Below are 20415 nucleotides of genomic sequence, written 5' to 3'. Positions count from 1 at the left end.
TTGGCTATGAACAGACCACATCAACCCGAAACCATCTAACTCTTCTCATATTCTCCACGTATTAGTGGTATCTGTGGCTACATAATTACAAAACAATTCAATGATAGGTGTGGTGTTCAAACTGCACGAATACAAATTGTCAGAACCGACTTCAAGAGCAACAAAAGAGATCTCCAATAAATTATATCAGATCAAATCAGGACAGGATAAGATGAGAAAAATAAAGTGGAAATAAAGTGGAAAAGTTGGAATGATAATAACTGGTATCAAGTAGCTAAAATGTTGTATTTGCGTTCGGTGTAGTGTTGCTATTGCTGCCCGGTCCAGAGGTTATGGGGTTTGAGGTGGTTGGCGTTCCTGCACACATGAGCCTCATTCACACAGAGGTGCAGAATGTAAACAGATGTTGAGATGGAGAAAGAGATGAGCACAGTGCAGCATCTCCTCTCTCTCCTCTCCTGCTGTCTCCCTACTGGGATACTGCATTGTCAAAAAAAACAATCCAACTGTAAACTTACAGGAAATGCTGGGGTCATTATGTGTATGTCACATGGTATGAGTTGGTAACATAAGTTTTTTTTATGAAGTCTTGCCAGAAAGATACAGAGATACAGAGCACAGACAGAGCAACATCACCAGTCGGGGAAAAACACAGAGATTGGCGAGGACATAATTGGTGAAAATAGGAGTCATTATCAGAGTCTTTAACCACATCCTAGAGACAGAGAGAGACGGGTTTCAGTGTGCCATGCCGGATGTATGACCGCTCTTCCAAATGTTGGTTTTTGCTGTGTTTATTTATCTACCCAACCCACTCAGAGGTGACCCCAGGGGTGAGCAGTGGGGGCAGTCGAGTGTGTTCATTTGGACACACACACACAAACACACACATACACAGATCGAGCCCCCTAAAACACACACACACACCACCACCACCCATCAGGCTTCACATTCAGCCACAGCATCTAAAAATATCACCCCAGAAAAAGGTGGAAAAATACCAGCCTTGTGTGGTGGAGAAATAGAGAGAGAGACAGAGAGAGAGAGAGAAGAGAGAGGAGTAACAGACTAAACCCTCTCGCTCACCTCTTGATTTTTACCGCACCCTGACTACTGAAAGGCAGACTTGTTCTGTATTTGCTGTTCAACCGCTGGCTCACTGGTTCACTCACTCACACACACACACACACACCACTAAAGTGTGTGTTGTCACGCAAGTTGCTGCTCATTTGCAACATAATGCGTGTTCGCAATATGTCAGTGCAGTTTTGGTAGGTTATTATATCTTCAAGCATGTGACTTTTGCCAAACAGTGGCCACTTTTGTCACAAGTGGGAATTACAGAATTATGATCATTTGAGTTAGCTGCTTTAAAGCTTGATTTTGTTTTTAGTTTCTGGCCACCTTATAAATGTTGTCCAATATTCACTCTTCTTTTAGACCTGTTTTTTTCTCCACCAATTCCTGAATGCTCTTTGGTGTGCAGCAGCTAACTGATAACTTTGTCCGTTTGCTGTTTGATGGTGAGCAGGTCGTGTACAGCGGGTTTATCAGAGCTGCCTGCTGTGGCTGCAAACGCTGGTGATGAAAGTGAATCAAAATGGTTAAGCTGCGGACAGGAAAAACCAAAACAATGGGCTGAAAGATGCTAAAACACTTTGTAAAGCTGGGTCATTATGAGTGAAACATAAAAATATTTTTAGTGCAGCTTTAAATACATTCAATTACACTCAGTCAGTTGTTTTAAAGAGCACAAAGGGACTGCAAACAGGAAGCAACAACTGGTGACTTCTGGTGAGGTAGGATGTGTTAGTCTTTTGTGATGAACTTAAAGAAATCAGTGACATGCTAAAACATAGCATAGCAGTAATATAAAAGTTTTTAGCCTCAGCAAATTGACTCACTAATGACAGCTACACAGCAATATCTATCTAATATTTGCTAACATTAGCCACCATAAGCTACTAGTCATACCAGTGCAAGTATGACCGTAGCGGCAAAACTCCTGACTGTACTTGAACTCAGCAAGATAGCGTTTTATTGCCTATGAATTAAACGTTTCATTTTCAAGTGAAATACTGTGTTATTTCTTCTCTCAAAAGTTATATAGTCTCACTTCACGTTATTTAAATGATCCACTGAGGAAAATCTAATTCATCCACCCACTCATTCATTCATTTAAGATTTACTCCTAAACATTCACAAGGAGAAGAAGCCCGCACAATAATAACACTGCGTGATATTTGGCTGTTCTGCCCTGGGCCTTTGCTCACGTGCATACCTCCTCCTTCTCCACAGTGAAATAAAGTTCGCCCACTCAGGGGTAAAATGGGAAAGACAGGGATGGTATAACTCCATTGCTTGGGAATTTTAAACAGGGGAAAGTTGGCATCACTCAACATCTCAGCTCTACTAAATTCAGCCATGAATATTTCCAGACTGTGGAAAAATGACCCTCTTCTCAATGCAGCAGAACTAAAGCATTAGACAGAATTATAGGTGGATATATCCTGCTTCCATATATTAGAGCAGGTTGAGTTTTAAGCTTTTAATGACACTGGAGGTGATTTTTTTGACCTAATTGTTTTTTGGGTGAAGGAATCCCTCGGATTATAGATACAAATCTTTTTCTTAAACAGTGAACTTGTTGACCATGATCAGATGCACAAACAGTCCTTTCCATGACTTATGAGTGGTCAAATACTGGGAAACACACACTCGCACAGACACACATACACATACACACAAGTGCCGGGGAGAAAGACAGAGCCTATTTCAATGGACTTTCCTGCTGTCAGAATGTCTGGTATGCATTAGCCACAGACTCCAGTGGGATAGCTGGATCCACAGCATGCGTGTGCATGCGGGTATATGCATGTGAGCAGGAACACAAACACACACACACACACACACACACACACACACACATACACATATACACACTCACAAAAACACAGAAAGAAGAGAAATCCCACAGGGGTCAAACATTCAAACTCCTAATTAAGTGTAGTTGAAAAGATGTCTCATAAAATATCCATGGTCAAAATTTTTGGTGTTGAACGCTGAACGGTGCAAAATCTAAGCTTCTGAAGAAACCTTGAAATGTATCAAGCATCCTATGTTACATTCACATCTGGTTAAATAGGCAAAAATAGATATATATGTAAGGAGACATATGCATGAAAGTAACCACAGCATGCACACACTATTTTACTTGAAAACTCCCTCTATAAACACTCTATGATCTCTATCTCACTGGCTCTTTCTGTTTCTTTCCTCACTTTCTTTGAGCTTCTTACAAAAGTCTCTGCTCATTTCTTGTTTGGCACAAAGAACAAAAGAATGACTAACAGAGTAAACTAGGTTTTAGAGTGTGTGTTTTCATGTAGCGTGCCTGTGCGTGTGCAGCTCACTCTGTAAAGATGGTGAAAAGGATTCAAGGTACAAGTAAAGACTCAAGAAACCAGCTATTGTTAAAAACCAAGTGAAAGCAAGGGTTAAACTGTTTACTGAGCTCCGTCTGAGAGCAGAAACCCCCTACATGACCTCATGTTTGCTATTTTCATACTTTCTCAAAAGGAAATAGGATTTGCAGTTTTATAGCACAGTAGAATATGATGTCAAAAGTTTTAGTTAGAAAGTATAAGTGGGGCGGAGTGAGGCAGGAGGATGTGGAAGTGATGGGGCGTTTTTTTCACTGCTGTTTTTTTTTTTTCTTTTTAAACACTGCTGAGTGAGGTCAGTGTGGCCTGTAAACTTTGAGCTGAACTTTTCTGACCAACTATCATTAATTACTATTTAGTTTGAGTATATGTCATTCATTATCCTTTCAACAACAAAGAAAACTCAGCCTGATGATAGAAGCTTTGAAACTGAAATCATAAACAGTAGCCAGATCACGGTTTTTACTGGCAAATATCTGCTGTATTTCTACCATTTCAACAATAACCAAAAACCTCTCTTCGGTTCCTATTTGACTCTGTCTCTGCCCACCAAATGTTGCTACTCTATTTCCTCGTAAAAAATTATTGGTCCTATTTCATTGACATCACAAAAACCACCCGTGCCGTGGAGGGAGAGCTGAAGAAACACATGCATGCTGGGATCAAAGAGGCCAAACCAGAGAGAAGGGACCACAAAGCAGCACTTATCCAAAATCTGAATCAGTCGCAGTCTGGACTGGACTGGAGCACCAAACCCAAAAACACTACCCAGGACTCACAAAAGTCATTTTATAGTATTCACAAACTCTTGAATATGATCTCACTGCAGTCTGAAACTTGAATACAGACACCCAACACCCTTGCTCAGTAGAACGGGAGATGCACAGACCTGGGTTGACCTGTGATGTGACAGCTCCTAACAGGTAGAGGAGGATGAGCAGGAGGAAGTGAACGTCCCACAGGTGCTTCATCACAAACACATGCACAGACAGGCTTCCAACCTGAAAAACAAGATGGAAAAAGCAGGTTACACAAACGTCTGTGAGAAAACTGTGAAAAGTAGCTCGGTATGTAAGCTTGTATTACATGATGAACACATTTTATTACTATTTACTTGTCTGTATGCATGGGAACCAAACATTTGTTTGGATATATAAGGGAAAATGGAAGTTTAATTGGATGCATGTTTTTATTTCACTCAATAAAAGACACAATAATTGGCACCTCACAGTGGAATTTCCATTTATTTAGTGCTTTATCACTCTATTAAACTCTAACTGTGGTGGGGATATTTGAATATCACCCCTGCAAGACAGAAAAGGATTTCAGTTCATATGCAATTAAAAAAAATGCAGCTTTTTATTTTATAATTAGACATTATACACTGTAATTGTAGGAACAAATGATGAATGAATGCAGGGACAAACGACGGTGGGAGAGGAGAAAGAGACGTTGAGACACTGAGTCACAGACATGACTTCAGCTGGACAGACGCAGCGCCAACAAGCCGCCTCCAACTGACCGCTTAGTCCAACAGCCGAGAAAAACAACTAGTTTCAACTAGTTTCTGTCCACAGTTCATTTATGATTTGACTGCCCAAATGTAGAATTTCAAAAGACAGACATACAAGGAAAAAGCGGATTACTTGGTAACCTCACATTCAACTTTGCTCATTATATGTTTAAACATGGATGTGTTGAGTCATATGCTTGAACACTTTTCAGCCACACTGACCGAAGAGGGGAAATGTTGTAGTTATCTAATCATGACTAAGTTAAGTGCTTGGAGCCGAGGCGCTTTTACTGCAGCTGAAAATCTGTTATGTAACCGAGGTTAGTTTTATTGTTCGCACCATGTTAATCACATCTTATGTAACAAAATTGTATAGAAAATGAGCAATGAGACATGTTTAATCTTTTATGTTAGTTGGTGGGGAAAAGCTGCTTGATAGGGTGATATGGATAAAAAAAATCAAATATCATGATATTTTTGACCAAATACCTCAATATTGATATTGTGACAATATTGTAGCGATGGCTATTGGTGCTTTTACAAAATATTTACACGATGAGATTTTTCATAAATAATCATCAGTAATGTGGATATAATGACTAAGTGGGTAAAGGCAAATAACAGAACAGCTACAACAGTCTGGTTAGTTCAGAAAATTACATCACTTTACTGTAATGCAGCCTTTAAAACCAGGAAAAGACAACACTTATGCCATATCACAATCTTACAATATCCAAAATCTAAGATGATATCTAGTCTCATATCACAATATCAATATAATATTGATATATTACCCAGTCCTACTGCTCAAGTCTTAATTTTCAGTGGTTTCTGAATATTTTAGCCACTATCTAATGAGTTTTTATATTTATTGTTGTAAAGGTGATAAGCTTTGTGCTCCAGTTCCAAATGTAAATACTAAAAGACATCACTAAAGCGGGGTTATCTAAACCCACATGACAAATGACACAAAACAAAACTACCAAGAGGACTGTGGGAATTTACACAGAGAGACATCAGTGTGTGTGTGTGTCAGACATTTCCTGGTCTTCATCACCGGCCAAGAACAACATCTCCCTGACGTTTCACCAATGAAATAACAGAAGGATCAGCAGCATTTTGCTCAATGGGAGAAGACTGGATACACTACAGTACAGGCCTTCATTCACACACTGTGTGATCTGCTGTGCAGTATTACACTACTATAATGGCCCTGTTCCTAAAATGTCATCTCTATACTTCTTTCTCTTTGCTTATAGTATATTCAGTCTCCATCAGCAATAACTCTACTTACCAGTTAACCTTTGTCCAAATTAACCTCTGACATATATGAAGTGCAGGTTCACTTATGTGCTCTGGGAAACAAATCCAGACCTGTTGATTTTGAGCTCATGCCCAAATTCACTTCATTTTTGCCCAGCAGGCTACTTTTAATGATCAAATAACAATTTCCACATTGCCTTGCTACAATGATCAGACATGTGTGCTTGGAAATATGAAATATTTTTTGTAAATAACAACCCTGATAGTTACGGTTCGTTTCTTCCAAAGATGTTGTGCATAAATACTGATACTGATCCAACGCAACTTGATACGAGCCAGTGCTCAAACAAGACCCATAAAGCAGTCCTTGAGTCAAAACAACCTCAAACTAATCTCGTGCAACCAGCGCTGATGGTCCACCCACTGAATTTTGTGACACTAATTACAGCCTGACTTGCTTCTTTCATTGTGCCCTCACACATAATCTTGTTGCTTTTCTTACTTCCATTTCTGCAGCTTCAGGTTACAGCCACTTCCCACTGAGGCTCCTTCACTAAGCTTAACTCCTCTTGGCCTTTCGAAAGCTAATGAAACACAAACAGCTGATGGCTTGTGTGTATTTGGAAGTCAAAAATGTGTTTACCATGTGCTGGAGAACATTTATGTGAAGGCTGCCTGTGCTGTATTGGGCAGGAGAATTGCCCTTTGGTTCTACTTTTGGAGACTCTCAAAGGATCGTACTGGTGTGATTGCATGTTTTAGCCCATTTACTCCAAATAGCGTACAGTTCACATTAGTGTTTTCCCAAAGCATGCCATAAATAGGGATAGGACTCAGTCAGTTGATCTTGAAATATATTGTGAAAGATCTCTACAAGTATGGGAGTGATTACCATTAAATGAATAGCAATAATGTGACTTTAGTCATTGTTGCCTCAAAAAAGATGCAGCCAAGTCTCAAAACAATCACTAATCAATTAAATGAAGCCAACAAAATTTCAGGTCTCTTGAGGTTGATTTAATAGTAATTGATATGTGCCTAGGCTGGCAATTGCCTAAAAGGTAGGAAAGACGTGTTAAAGGCTATGGTAGACTTTGGAAAATGGTTGTCTGTAATGTAAAGTGTGTGTGACTGGTATTAAATGGGATCAATACAGTAGACCATTGTTCTGTTCTTCAGTTTCTTTCCAACATTCAAGCTGCAAATATGAGATTCAAGCCATTGTTGATATACTTAGCGCACAAGTTAAGTTTGGTCCAAGTTCAACACCGGAAACTTATTTGGTCATCTTTTAGTGGCTGTTAAAATGTGGAAAATTGATTTTCTGTGTATCGGTTGTATTGCCGTTGCCTCCTCTGGTTCCAGCTGTGTTCTCGATACCTGTATGAGGTGAACAGCTGTTATTCCCTAACCGGCCTCTGCTGTAGTGACATGAGATCAGTCAGCGGCCCTGCAGCTACAGGCACAGGTTCACAGCTCTGGAAACTTCCTCTCCATTCTCGTCTTTCAGGAACATAGCAGGAAAAACTTATTCATGTCCTATCTCGGTTTCAAAAAGTATCTATTCCAAGATTTTTTCCCTTTTCACTTTCAAAGACGTATCACAAACTTTTGTGGGAAAAACTGTAGAAAAATAAAGAAAAGGGCTTTTGAAAGCACTGTCAAATCATCAGAAGGTTTAAATTTCAACTTAGAGTATATAAATTTGTGTCCAAATCCGTATATTTATTATGAGTCCATACAAAGATCATTAGCTGTCTCATTTCATAATGAACTTAATACCAGCAATCATTTCATACAAGTCCGGCAGATGCAACTTTTCTTTTCTTGTTACAATAAACATTGCTCCTCACAGTTCATTTAAACAGTCACATTTCACAGTAACATTGATTTTTCCGCCCTGAAAACACATGCAGAAAGAGTAAAAGAGAGATAGGGGGATTGGAGACAGAGTCCTGCAACGAAGACCAGCTGCACAAACCCTTCAGTGGTGAATTTATTCTCATAGCTCCTGAGAGATGGAACAGGAAATAGACAGGAGATCTAGGTCACATACTGCATCCGTCCCCACCTGTATGGCAGAGCGGAGCACAGAGAGATGGAGGTTTGACCTCTGGGCCCTTAGTATTCAAACACATACAATGAGCCAGAGAATATGGACTGTAACGTGTCAAAGATTTTTTTAAAGTGTTTTTTAATTGAGGAGAATTTCTGGAAAAATATTTCCCTCCATGTATGCTAACGAGCAGCAGAAAGTAAAAGGCAGAGTTTGGTTTGGCTATCACTGATCTGATGTAAAGTCTGCTCTCCTCTGTGTGGCGCCCAGGTAAACTAGGTCCACCTACTGTTTAAGGAGCGTTGAGCTCATTAGCTTGTTACAAGCTCATAAACCAATGCAGGCAGTCCAACGTAAACAGGTACAGGGAGAGTCACTCGGGTGAGGACAGAGAAAAGGAGTGGATGAGATGAGGGAGAAGTGCAGGGTGGGTGTGAGGGGACTGAGATGGAAGTGAGACAAAGTGGAGGGTGAAAGGGGAGTAAAGATGCACCTCTGGACTTTAGCTAGTGGGCTTTCAAATCAGGACAAAGGCAGCAATTTGGATACAGATATATGTTCACAAACTGCACTACAGTATGATCACACAGGAATGTAGGAGTGTAAGGAGTGGGTTTTATGCATGCAGAGTGAAGTCTACAGACCTTCAGATATCTTAGATTACTTGTAGTCAGACTAACATTGTGTTACTGGTCTTTCTGCACCATGAGAGAATATATGTGAATGTTCTAGTCACAGACTATAGTAGATTTTCCCCTTGAAACTGTTTTTGTGTATTAGATTTTGCAAAACACAAAAAATGGGCATACTTGGTCTGGTATATGTCAAATGAGGCATCCTTGGTATCAAAAAAGGATCAATAAAATGCTGTTATTAACAATGATGAACGGTATAAAGGTGTTTCGTGGGTGTTTATTAAATATACAGTGAATTTTAGATCATGTGTATTGAACATTACTCTATATGCACATAACATATTGTTTTTTAAAATTCCAACTGTTGTAAAAGAATAAAAACTGACTCTGATCTATTATCTTTCATACGGGGCAGCTAACGTTCAGCAAAGTCTGCACCGCAACACAGCACACTCCAGGGTCACATTCATGAAAATAAACCAAAGTCAGGTTCACTGACACTTCTAAAAGCTTTCAGAATAGGAAGAAAAAATAAACTCAAGCTGAAAGTGTCTAATGCAATCAAAACAAGGCCTTTTAAAGTACAGTTGTATGTTTGACACATTTCAAAGGTCCAACTGAGCATTGAACACAAATCAAAGTGTCACTGGTTGTTCAGTGAGAGCAGAACTGGTCAAGTTCCCGTCAGGTCCCTCCTTCACTGTGCCGTAACTCCACACCGTAACTCCACACCATATGTTGTAAATGTCTTGGTAATAACTCTTAAAGGAAGGTTGACCTCATATGTTCCTTTTCTGTCCTTCAGTGAAATATGACATTTTTACCCCCAGGGCAGTGAGAAAGCCCCTGAGCACAGTGTCATCAGTGTGCCCCCCACTCTGATTTTATTCATATCCAAACCTAAATCATATAAACCAAATATCATTATATCATTTAACATTACAAACACATAATCCGAGAACCATAATACAAAACAAGGCCTTCTTTGTCACAGCATACTGTATAATCGCTCCATCACAGTAAAGAGCTTCTAGTATTACCCACATAGTTGAAGATACACAGTCAACATTTAACTGGAGCATGACATAAATATATAAGATATTAGAGTCTTAAAAGAGTGCAAGCTACAACTAAACTCAGCTGATGAATTTACTTGCATACATGGTGGATTTGAGTAAGTCAGAGCAGATCATTCATACATTGTAAAATGAGCTTGTTCTCCCGGGCATCCAGTGGCCAAAGACCCTGATGATATCTACTTTGTTTAGTTTGACATTTCCGGAAATACACTAATTCGCTTCAACTTGTCCTTTTTAAACTTCAGTTTTTAAGCCAACAAAACAAATTACATATAACTTGTTAATTAGTGAGCTGCTGGGAGGATTTTGTTACCTTTGGACAGAGCCAGGCTAGCTGTGTCTCCCTGTTTTCAGGTTTTATGCTAAGCTAAGTTAACCAGCTGCTGGCTGTAGCTTCATATCAACAAGTACCAAATTAAAACAACTAATCTGTCAGTTCTGTCAGCAGTAATCCGCAGGACAACATCATTTGTCTGTTACAAATCACTGTTAAAAAATTATAATGTTTCATCATCTGACAACACTATGGTTAAGGTCTGGTTAGGTTTAAGGAAAGATGGTTTGGGTTAAAATGATCACTTTGTTAAAGTTAGAGAAACATGTGGAGTGGGTTAAAGTTACTACTTCCTTAAAGTCAGGCAACCTTCGTCGTCATGGCTACAATAATAGCCGGGGCTAAAGTTAGTGAACAATGTTATGTTTTTTTTAAAAAGCGATTTGCCAAAGTGTTGAACTATTTCTTTAACATGTATACATTGGGATGACAAAAAGGAGTGAAAAGTTATTCATTTAGAGGTGAAATAATACTCTTTATTTATAATATTTTAGCATATTTGCAACAATAATGAATAGTGAGAGTTACTTTTCTTCCTACATCTGTTCATAACGACCAGTATATTACAGCATGACAGCCATTTTGCACATACTTACTTTCTCCCAGTAGATCAAATATAAAAACAAAACCATATGTGGTAAAGGTTCCTGAATGTGGTGGCAAATTACTGTATCTACTGTACCAGAGGGAGTTATGGCATGTCACTTTACGTTAAACACACCATATCTAACATGTCAGTTACTCACTTAGGCTAACATCTGTCTGCAGATGCAGTCATAGATTCGTTAGGCTAAAGTGCTAAATCACAGCACCAGTCGGACTGGAGGAGACATTAAATATTACAGAAAAAACAGGTTTAATCAATCTGACTGGAGCTTTGTCTGAATTCAAACAGTTTTTTATAAACACCAAAATGTTGATAGCCAGCAGGCAGAGTTTATTGTATCAACTTAGAGCAGAACGTTCCTGAATAGGACGACTATTGACTTGAATTTCTGCTTCTGGGAAAAAGAATCTTTGCCCCATAAATATCAGCTCCCTCTTAGCTAGTTCAGGAAGTGGTGAAGGACAGATACTCCCCTCAGAAACCCTACGAGCCCACAGAGCTCAACCAAGAAACAAGGGACGAATTATCTATATTGGAGATAGATTGACGAGTTTCCGATCATTTGTACAAGTCATTGCAAAGGTAATTCTAACCGTTTTCACCACTTTAATGAGTTTCAAGGCTTCAGACACTGACATTCACCTCTATGGTTGCTCGTCTTACAAACCCAGAAACTTGAAACACAGTCATGCATTCAGTAAGAGCTCATGTCCTCCTCCACAGCTCTCACACTGAAAACAGGATGGTGGTTTTATTTTGTTTTCCCAGGCCTTCTTATTTGTGTAAATAATCAGATTGTCTTTGTAGGGACAAGCCCAGCACAAAGAGAAACATTGGTGTACCACCAGGTCCTGCACCCTGGGAAAGCCTGTAAAGTCAACACACAGGTTTACCTGGCTCTGTTCCCTGGCTCTGTCCTGGTCTCTGTCTCACTTACATACCCACACAAGCACACACAGCAGCGTCAACACTCGGGGCTTTACATGGGCCTGTGCAGAAGAGTGAATAACCAGTGGAGGCTCAGAGGGGAGATCAACTGAACACTTCACCATCCAGCCACTAAAAAGTGTCCAAGTAGCCATCAGGCCCCAAAGAGACGAGAGGACAGTTTCTATAATTACATCTCTGGTTTCATAATCACACAACTTAAACGTACTGTAGGTCATAATCACTGTTCAACTATATGACTTCATGTAAAATGTGAAATGTAATTACAATACTTTCACAAAATTAGAAGTACAGCATATTACACTAAACTGTTTGATGTTGGATTCATGCTTTTTCATCAACCCGCAACTCATGTTCTTGATGAGTGTGAATTAAAATCATTGCAGTGTAACAAGTAAAATACTGGAGATTCTTCAGTCCATCATAGCAGTCATAACTACAGTTTAAATCAAAAAACAGCCTCATCAAACTCTAAATTGAATCACAGATGAATACTGTTACATCTCCAGGCTACAAATCCACAGGAATATATTACATTATATTACACACAAGTTAAAATTAAAAAGGTGTCCCATCTGACTATTTTGACCACTTAAAGCATAGGTTCACAATTTTTCAAGACAACAGTTAGGCGGCCATATGAACAATGAAACAGGTTTTGGTTGCAGTAATCATTCACTCTGTTCATACTGACCATTAAGAGATCATTTCATAATGTGCTAATGTAAGTGGTGGGGGACTAAATCCACAGCCCTCCTCCTGTGCAAAAATGTATTTAAAAGTTTATCTGAAGCTAATATGAAGCTTCAGCTGCCCAAATTAGTTAAATAAATTTTAAGTATCAAATTCCCTCTTTTTTTTGGTTACTATCCTTCCACTGTAGCTCAAAAAGGAAGCCTCATTTTAGCTTTAGATAAACTTTTAAATACATTTTTGCACAAAACAAGGAGAAATAATTACAGCAAAAAAAAAACAAAAAAACCACACAGTTTCAATGTTCATTTGGGCCCCTGACTATTGTTTTAAGACAGACTTTTCTGTCTGTGAACGTATCCTTTAACAATTCCTAACATTTGGGAAACAAATGCGTGGGTTGTTGTAATGGTATAATGGTATGGCACATGATTGCATTTCTTAGCAGGGACCACAGATGAAAATGAACTTTCAGCTATATCTAGTGCAATACATGTATCATGAGGAGTGGCCTGGTGGTTAAGACACATACCATACAACCACCACGTCTCCTGTTCAATTCTAGCCGAGAACTGTTGCTGCATGTCTCACCCCCCCCCCCCCCCCCCCCCCCCCCCCTTATTTCCTGTCTGCCTCTCTATCAACTGTCCAATAAAGAAACATTTCTTCAAAAAATGCATTGTTCCTGTTAAATAAACAATAAAAAAAATGGCAATGCAAGTACATGAGCAGCTGAAAACAATGCAGGTTTAACAAGCAGAAAGTTAAATAACATGAAATCTGCTACCTCAAACCAGAAATCATGTCTGGCATATACGTACAGTGTATAGTAGGTTTGTGTTTATGTGCGCCGTTGGTGCCGAGCCTGATTGCTATACAGTGTGTCCATATGTTATGCACCATAACCATCCACATGTGCTTTCTATTATATCCTCTTGTTTCTCCCTTCAGGCTGTAGCATCACAGATATTTTATTTTTATGGGAATGCATGAAATCCGAATCACTTTTCCCAATCAAACCCAGGTGGAGTCATGTAAACACCCAGCAGTAAAATCTGAGAATGAGACACACACGCGCACGCCGGCTTACATTACTTTTCTCTGCACATGCAAACACACATATAGTATGTAATTACATTTTCTCCACAGGAAACAATCCTCTATTGTCTGGGTTAGACGTGACACCTGGGGAGAAGTGTTTTAGTCTACAGGCTTAATTATAGGATATCTTATTCCACGTGTGCACATGTAATGATATACAAGGCAGATCTTGAGTGTGTCTCTATGATAGAGTGGATAAAAACAGGACTCTGCTTCGTAAGCAATAGTTTTGTAGTAATATGAAACCTGAAAGCTGAAAAGCTATGGTCATGTGCTGCTTCATGGCCTGGAGTGCATATGAATGGCTTCATCACTTTAAATCTAGTGAATTTTGTCACATATTGCTCTCTCTGTGCTCTCTTTTCTGTCATGTCTCGCTGAATACAAATTTCTCTTTTGCAAGGAGGTCAAACTACAGAGCCGCAATGCAGGAGCTGGTCTGGATTCTGTCTTACAGACTCTTGTGGACATGAGTTTTTGAAGGAGGGTCCTAAAAGATAAACTCTCAACAATGACTCTCTCCTACTCATATACCATGTAATGGAGCTTAGTTTAAGATTTGAGGTCTACGGTCTTTGGTTTGACATGCTGCTGCAAGAGCACACCTGCTGGAGCACCTCACTGATGGTGCCATCACGGACCTTTAGTTGCCTGAGGACATGAACCGTTCAAACCAGGATGCAGGTGCTCATAAAGGCTACCAGCTGATGTTTAGTGGCCACAAGGGAGAAAGGAAGTGAGAAACCGCAGGAAAGGCTGTAGGCCCACTAACCTCACCTGTAAATACTCACAGAAAGATTCAGCACTGTATTTTATCTACCTGCAAAATCCACCAAATATTTCAACAAAGACTCACTAACTGTGCATTACCATGCAATGACAAGGGTTGTGTTTGTTATGTAAGGAGAGTAGCCTAAAATCTTTGACTGGAAAGCCATTTTAATTGAATATCCAGGCCCTGAACTTTACAGCTACACTGTCAGATTGGAAAAAACAGCAGCTCGGGCCAAGAAGCTCTTTTTTTCCACTTCCTCAGGTCCATCCCAAGCATGCGGCTTCAATCAAGAGCATTTGTGCACTCAGCTATGATGAGAAGTAATTTCTTTAATTTCATCAGAAAAAGTACCTTCTTAGTAGTTCTTAAACAAAGCACCAAATGACAAGTTGATGACCACTTTTCAAACAAAAGAGTGGAAAAAGCTTTATCTTTGTAGAGAAAAATAACATTATTTTTAGGAACTGATGATTGAATCTAAGTGACGCTGTCCCTGAAGACCAATACTCAAGCAATAACACATAATTCAACTCTCTTATCTCACATTAAGATTGTAATAGTTCTATAAAAAAGCCCAGTGTTGTCCATACAGGGTAATATGTCAACTCATTCATTGCCCAGGTTATCATTTGTACACAGTGGCAGCCTGCAGCACGTCGTGAGGTCCTTTTGATGCTGAAATATTACCTTCAGATCTTCCCTGACAGCCCGTAATTTGGGGGAACGGTGAACCGAGAGACAGAGATGATGAACATCAGACAAACAGATAAACAAAAAGAGACTGCCACTTGTAAACAGCACAGAGAGAATGAAGAACGACTGTGGAGAGACATCAAGGCCACATGTGCAAACACGGAGGAGGATTTGGGCTCTGACTACTGTGTGTGAATGTGTACATGCATCCATCTTCTATAATCATTTGGTTTTCCGTTATCTGTCTGTGCTCAGAAAAAGACCATCTGCCTGTTTGAGAAGTCTAAGCAACACTTCTATTAATTCATTAATTATCCCACAATGGAAAATACCACAAAAGAAATTTAAGTTCTGTCATATTTCCTGTCACTAGAGCTAAATCACCTCTGGTTTTGGAGACTCAAGTCAGAAAGAGGCACATAATTCAAAGTTAGAAAATAAGAGGGACAAATGCAAGCTGCTTGGAGGCTACATGTAACCTAATCCCCCTCAAACGATAAGTGATTAGTGCTGGTTTGGGCAGGGTCGAAGTTCAAGCACGTGTGGGATGCAAAGTCAACAGCGCAGTATTTTAGGGATGATGTTCCCTGAAATGCCGCTATTTATACCAAATTACAGCATGCACCTCAGCGAGCAGAGCACGCAGCTGGTTTTCTCCTGCCAGAGGCATTGATTTGAAAACACTTCCAATCAAACAACCTCAGTGTAGAGTTACAGCTAAGCTAAGTAAGCACCGGGTGCCTCCAGTGCTGTGTTTTGAATGTGGGGTTGAAATTACAGCCTTTGCTGTGGTGTGTGATTCGGGTCTGTATGTGAGGATGTCAGTCAGTCTCCGAACTCTGGAGGGAAGGGTTGCTAATTGAAATGACATGTCAGACAGATGCAGTGATAACACACGCCTAGTCTGGTTCCTCTATGGGCTCCACTAGCTGCCTCTACAAACCTCTACAAACAACTGTATTTCTTACTGCCGCTGAGTGTGTGTGTGTGTGTTTTAGCCTATATACAGTATGTGTACATAATTATGAATCAAGTATCAAATTACACCCAGATATTGTAGTGATGGCCTAAGATCAAATCCCCCTTGAACGTTGTCTCCCTTTCTGTTTTCCAACTGTCTGCACAAATAAAAAAAAAATGCTCAATGTGAGTATGTGATCCACTCTCCTCTGACATCCACCACAGGCATTTCATATGTTTCCCCATCATAAGCAAGAACTCCTCCATCCTGCTTTGACAAATAACTTATTTACCCAGGTAAAGATGGGTTCCTATTTACGCATGCAGCCTAACTAGCACACAATAAAAAGGCCCTAAAAGGAAAAATCCACGCTAACACACTCACTGTCATAAATACTCTTATACTGTCATAAATCATCCTTCTGTGGTGATCAGCACATTCCCGGACTTAATTTGAGGTCAAGTTTTGTAATTTCACTTTTTTTTTCCTCAGCTTGCTTTGTCTACTGTTCCCCAGAATCTGACACTGGATGAACTTGGATGGTTAAAAGAGAATTGACAGCAGAACAAGCAGGAACATGAGTTTCTTAAAGTAAGAAAAACTAAATTACATTCCTCGCTCAAAACACAACATGTCCTGGTCCTGTGCTGCATTCAGGCTTAATGTACACTGCTGTCAGTGCAGAAATAAGTCTTATACCACTTATACAACTGATTTCTCCTTGAATATTGAATGTTATTTTTGGAATTTGATGTTAACTTTTGATGTTTTTGATGGGTTTTTTTAACACAGTATTGTAGATGAAGGAAATACTACTGTGACATCATGTCATCTACAGTATGTTTTGTGATTTGTCTTCACAATAAGATTAATAAGAATATACCAGAAGTCATTTTAAGGTAAATTTTGTCTTTAATAACAGTAAGACTGGTTTGCAGTTTCATGCAGTCTGGACATTTGAAGCTTAAGTCTCAGCACAAAAATAAACAGTAACCTTTACCGAAACACCTAAAAGTACCTGCTGTGCATCCCGCCTGCTGGCCTAAGACTAGTGATATGTTTCCATCATGAATAAATCAATAGATCACAGTTTCTTTTCCATCAATCAATTAAATGTTTAGTCTTAAAAATATACTAAATCATTGCAAATTTCCCTTCACAGGTTTTCAGAGCATCAAGTGATATCGTCAGACTGCTTATATATTTTGGATAAACAGTCAAAAAACCCAGAGGTATAAAACTGAGAAAATAAGAAAATAATCACACTGGGGGAAACATAATATAGTAGCTGGAAACAACAAAAAATTAGGATGTTTGCATGCTTGATGACATGCAAATAATAAAAACAATTACTTTCATTGATTTATTTTCTGTAAATTGACTAATCAATTAGTTGGCAAATCATTCAGCAGTATCAAAGAGCATCCACATGAACAGATACTAAACCTGCTCACTTACTGTAGTCGTACACACACACAGCCTTCCAAAATGACCTTATGATCACCTTGACCTCTCTGTAACAATCACTCCATTGATCAGCGCCTCCTCTCTTGCGTCTGCTGTTGACTGCTCAAATGTCATAGTTGTGAGCTCCTACGTATCCTTAACTCTTCAGATAACTCTTCTGTGTTAAGTTACCAAATAACTTCAACAAGGTTGAAAAGAGGCCTCTGTGTGGACATCTATCACCCACATACCACAGGAGGATACCGACATACCACCTACGTAACACCTACATAACACTGAAGAACATACACACCACCTCCGCAACACAAAAGAAAGGACATGTTCTCGAGGGATCGGAAATCTTTTTAAAAGCTGAAACATTTACCAATTCAACTGACCACACTAAACTTTAAGAGAGAGTCCACGCAGCCATGGATGAGTCAGAAATTGCTTTTCCACAGTTGTTTAACTTTTCCAAAACATTCTTCTAACTACCCAGCCACAAGAAAGCAAGTGAAAATATGAGCTTAATGCAAGACAGTCACACAATTTTTACATTAGTTACACTGCTTTTGTCACTCGTAAAAAGAGTAGTTGGTGCCATTCTGCGCAACAGAGATGCAATAAAAACTCCAACCTCCAGTTATCCAGAATTACACTTCAATTTTTTTTATCGTCAACAATTTGAGTTTATAAAGGAGAACGCAGAGTTTCATGTATGTCTAGAATTAAAATTAATTATTTAAAAGTGGAACTCCCTCTTAAGTTTTGATGATATTTAGAAGGAGAAGCTCCCATCATTTATATTCCTTTCTTCAACCTTGATGTTACTTTAAATGATGAGGTGCTTAGATGAAGGAATGAGTCTTAATTACACTTTAAGTCGACCACAACAAAGTAAAACAGTATGTAACAGCTTCTGTCTTAAACAGCTGGATTAGCAGCAGAGCAAAGAGTTTGAATCTGGCACTGCATCGCTCTACTCTGCTGTCCAGTCTTCTAGTCTGCCATGCAAACAGCAGCTACTTCACACAAAAGGTACATGGAGTTCAAATGTGCAACTGAGGCCCCCGCAATATGAAATTCTTCAAGGAAACCTTTAAGTACTCTCACAGGCTTCAAGAAAGCTGATGAGAGTTTTGAGTTCTAACTTTTACAGCTCAAACAATGATATAAAACAAAAAAGGTCAGAGTGGAAAATATAAAAAGGAAAAAAGGATGACTTACTTCTAAGATGTTTCTTTCCTTTCAGACCATTTGTTCAGAGATGGTTTCAGATTATTCCAGTGAGAGTCAGACGGCTGGATGTTTCAATCCGAGCCCTTCTCTCTCTTGCTCGCTGGCTCGCTCGCTCACTCACTCTCTGCCCGTCAGTCGCCTTCACAAGGACTCACTGGGCTGATGTAAGACACCCATGCACATAGGAAAAAAGAGAGGGAGAGGAGAGAAAGAGAGAGAGAGAGAGAGAGAGAGAGAGAGAGAGAGAGAGAGGAAGAAAAAAAAACCTCACATTCTGTGGATTCTTGGGAGCGTGCCAAAGTCCCAGAATTCCACATGCCACACATAAGGTTTCAATTAAGGCCGAATCCAACGCTCAATCAGAAAGCTTTCTTCCTCCTGAAAAGAGCCTTTCTTTTGACAGCTAGAGGCTGAAGCAACTATAATTGAAGGTAACGTTTGTGCTGCTGTCTTCTAAATCTGTAGGCTGTCATCTCTCATTTCATGACAAACTTTAAACTTTTACTGTTTGTTACCGTTACAATGTATCACATCAAGCATGCGTTTAATATAAAATCATAGATCCAGACTGATCTTTGACTGTGTTAGAAATACCTAAGAGGTAACTTTTTCTTTTATTAATCTCAGTGGCACTAACTCTGCAATTTGTCACAGCCTTAATGGTCAAACCAGATCCATGAAAAGTGTGAGTCAAGTGCCAGAGAGAGGTCGTCTCCTACTGACGTCATACGCTGTGTTTTGCTGCTGATGTAGCCTGAACTGTTTGACCAGACTAAAGAAATTCAAAAGTTATTTTAAAATGTGAGGGCTTCATTCAAAAGATATTCAAACCTCAGAATTTTCTGAATTCTTGGTGTGAAAAAGCAGCCTGTAGAAGAAAAAAGAAAGAAACCATACTGTCCTGCAGCATAGCAGATTCCAGTTGTTGGGAGGGAATTTATTACAATTTAAGGATTTTTCTGGTTTTATTGTGTACTTTTGCACATCTCCAGATACTGTGAAGAACATCTGTGTGGCAGAACTTCATATTCAGATTTCATATAGTTTTACAAAGTGTGGGAAATCTGTACAAAGATCGGCATACAGACCAAGACGCCGTCAAAGTAGGTGTTTTTCTGCTACCACACTGCAGTCGTAATGCAGTTATGGAGCTGGAGAGTAAGACAGAAAGTGAGTCAGAAAGGAGCCACAAAGAATATTTCCTGAATGGCTGCAGCAGCGTTGCATGCTCTGGCCCATCTTAAACATAAACCATGTGCTGGAAACTCTGATTCAAGACACCAGGAGCTATAATGCAAAAAGCACACCCTGCAGACACAGGCCAGTGAAAATCACACATTCTCATTTTGTACGCTGATTTGTCAGACAACATGCTAATACTGATTCTTAAAGACCAACGATTTTGCAATCCAGAGTAGCTGCCAGTCCAAAAGTTTGTCTGTGTTCTTTATACCATTAAGTGCCTTTACTTGTGCACATATTCAGCATATTAAATGTTCTCATTTGTCTGGATTCAGCTGCTTCCCCTTTTTTGTCTTTGACTTCTTCCATTGTTTTTTGGTGGACGCACGTGATCACACACACACACACACACACACACACACACAAAGAAAACACCTTCAGCAGGTC

The 20415-nt window shown here is 39.5% G+C and overlaps 1 protein-coding gene across 2 annotated transcripts in view; it reads right to left on the bottom strand.

Moving 5' to 3' along the window:
* Positions 1-18986, bottom strand: part of ddr2a (discoidin domain receptor tyrosine kinase 2a) — a 32887-nt gene extending 13901 nt beyond the window's left edge. For both annotated transcript variants that reach the window (XM_044362048.1, XM_044362050.1), the window contains exons 1-2: positions 18775-18986; positions 4333-4444 (exon numbers count right to left, since the gene is read on the bottom strand). In XM_044362048.1, the coding sequence (XP_044217983.1) occupies positions 4333-4414 (82 nt within the window). In that variant the 5' untranslated portion in view covers positions 4415-4444; positions 18775-18986. The remainder of the gene's footprint in view (positions 1-4332; positions 4445-18774) is intronic.
* Positions 18987-20415: the final 1429 nt, after the last annotated feature.

This window comes from Thunnus albacares, chromosome 9 (assembly GCF_914725855.1).
Source record: "Thunnus albacares chromosome 9, fThuAlb1.1, whole genome shotgun sequence".
Taxonomy (NCBI): domain Eukaryota; kingdom Metazoa; phylum Chordata; class Actinopteri; order Scombriformes; family Scombridae; genus Thunnus; species Thunnus albacares.
This window is presented reverse-complemented; position numbering and strand designations above follow the sequence as displayed.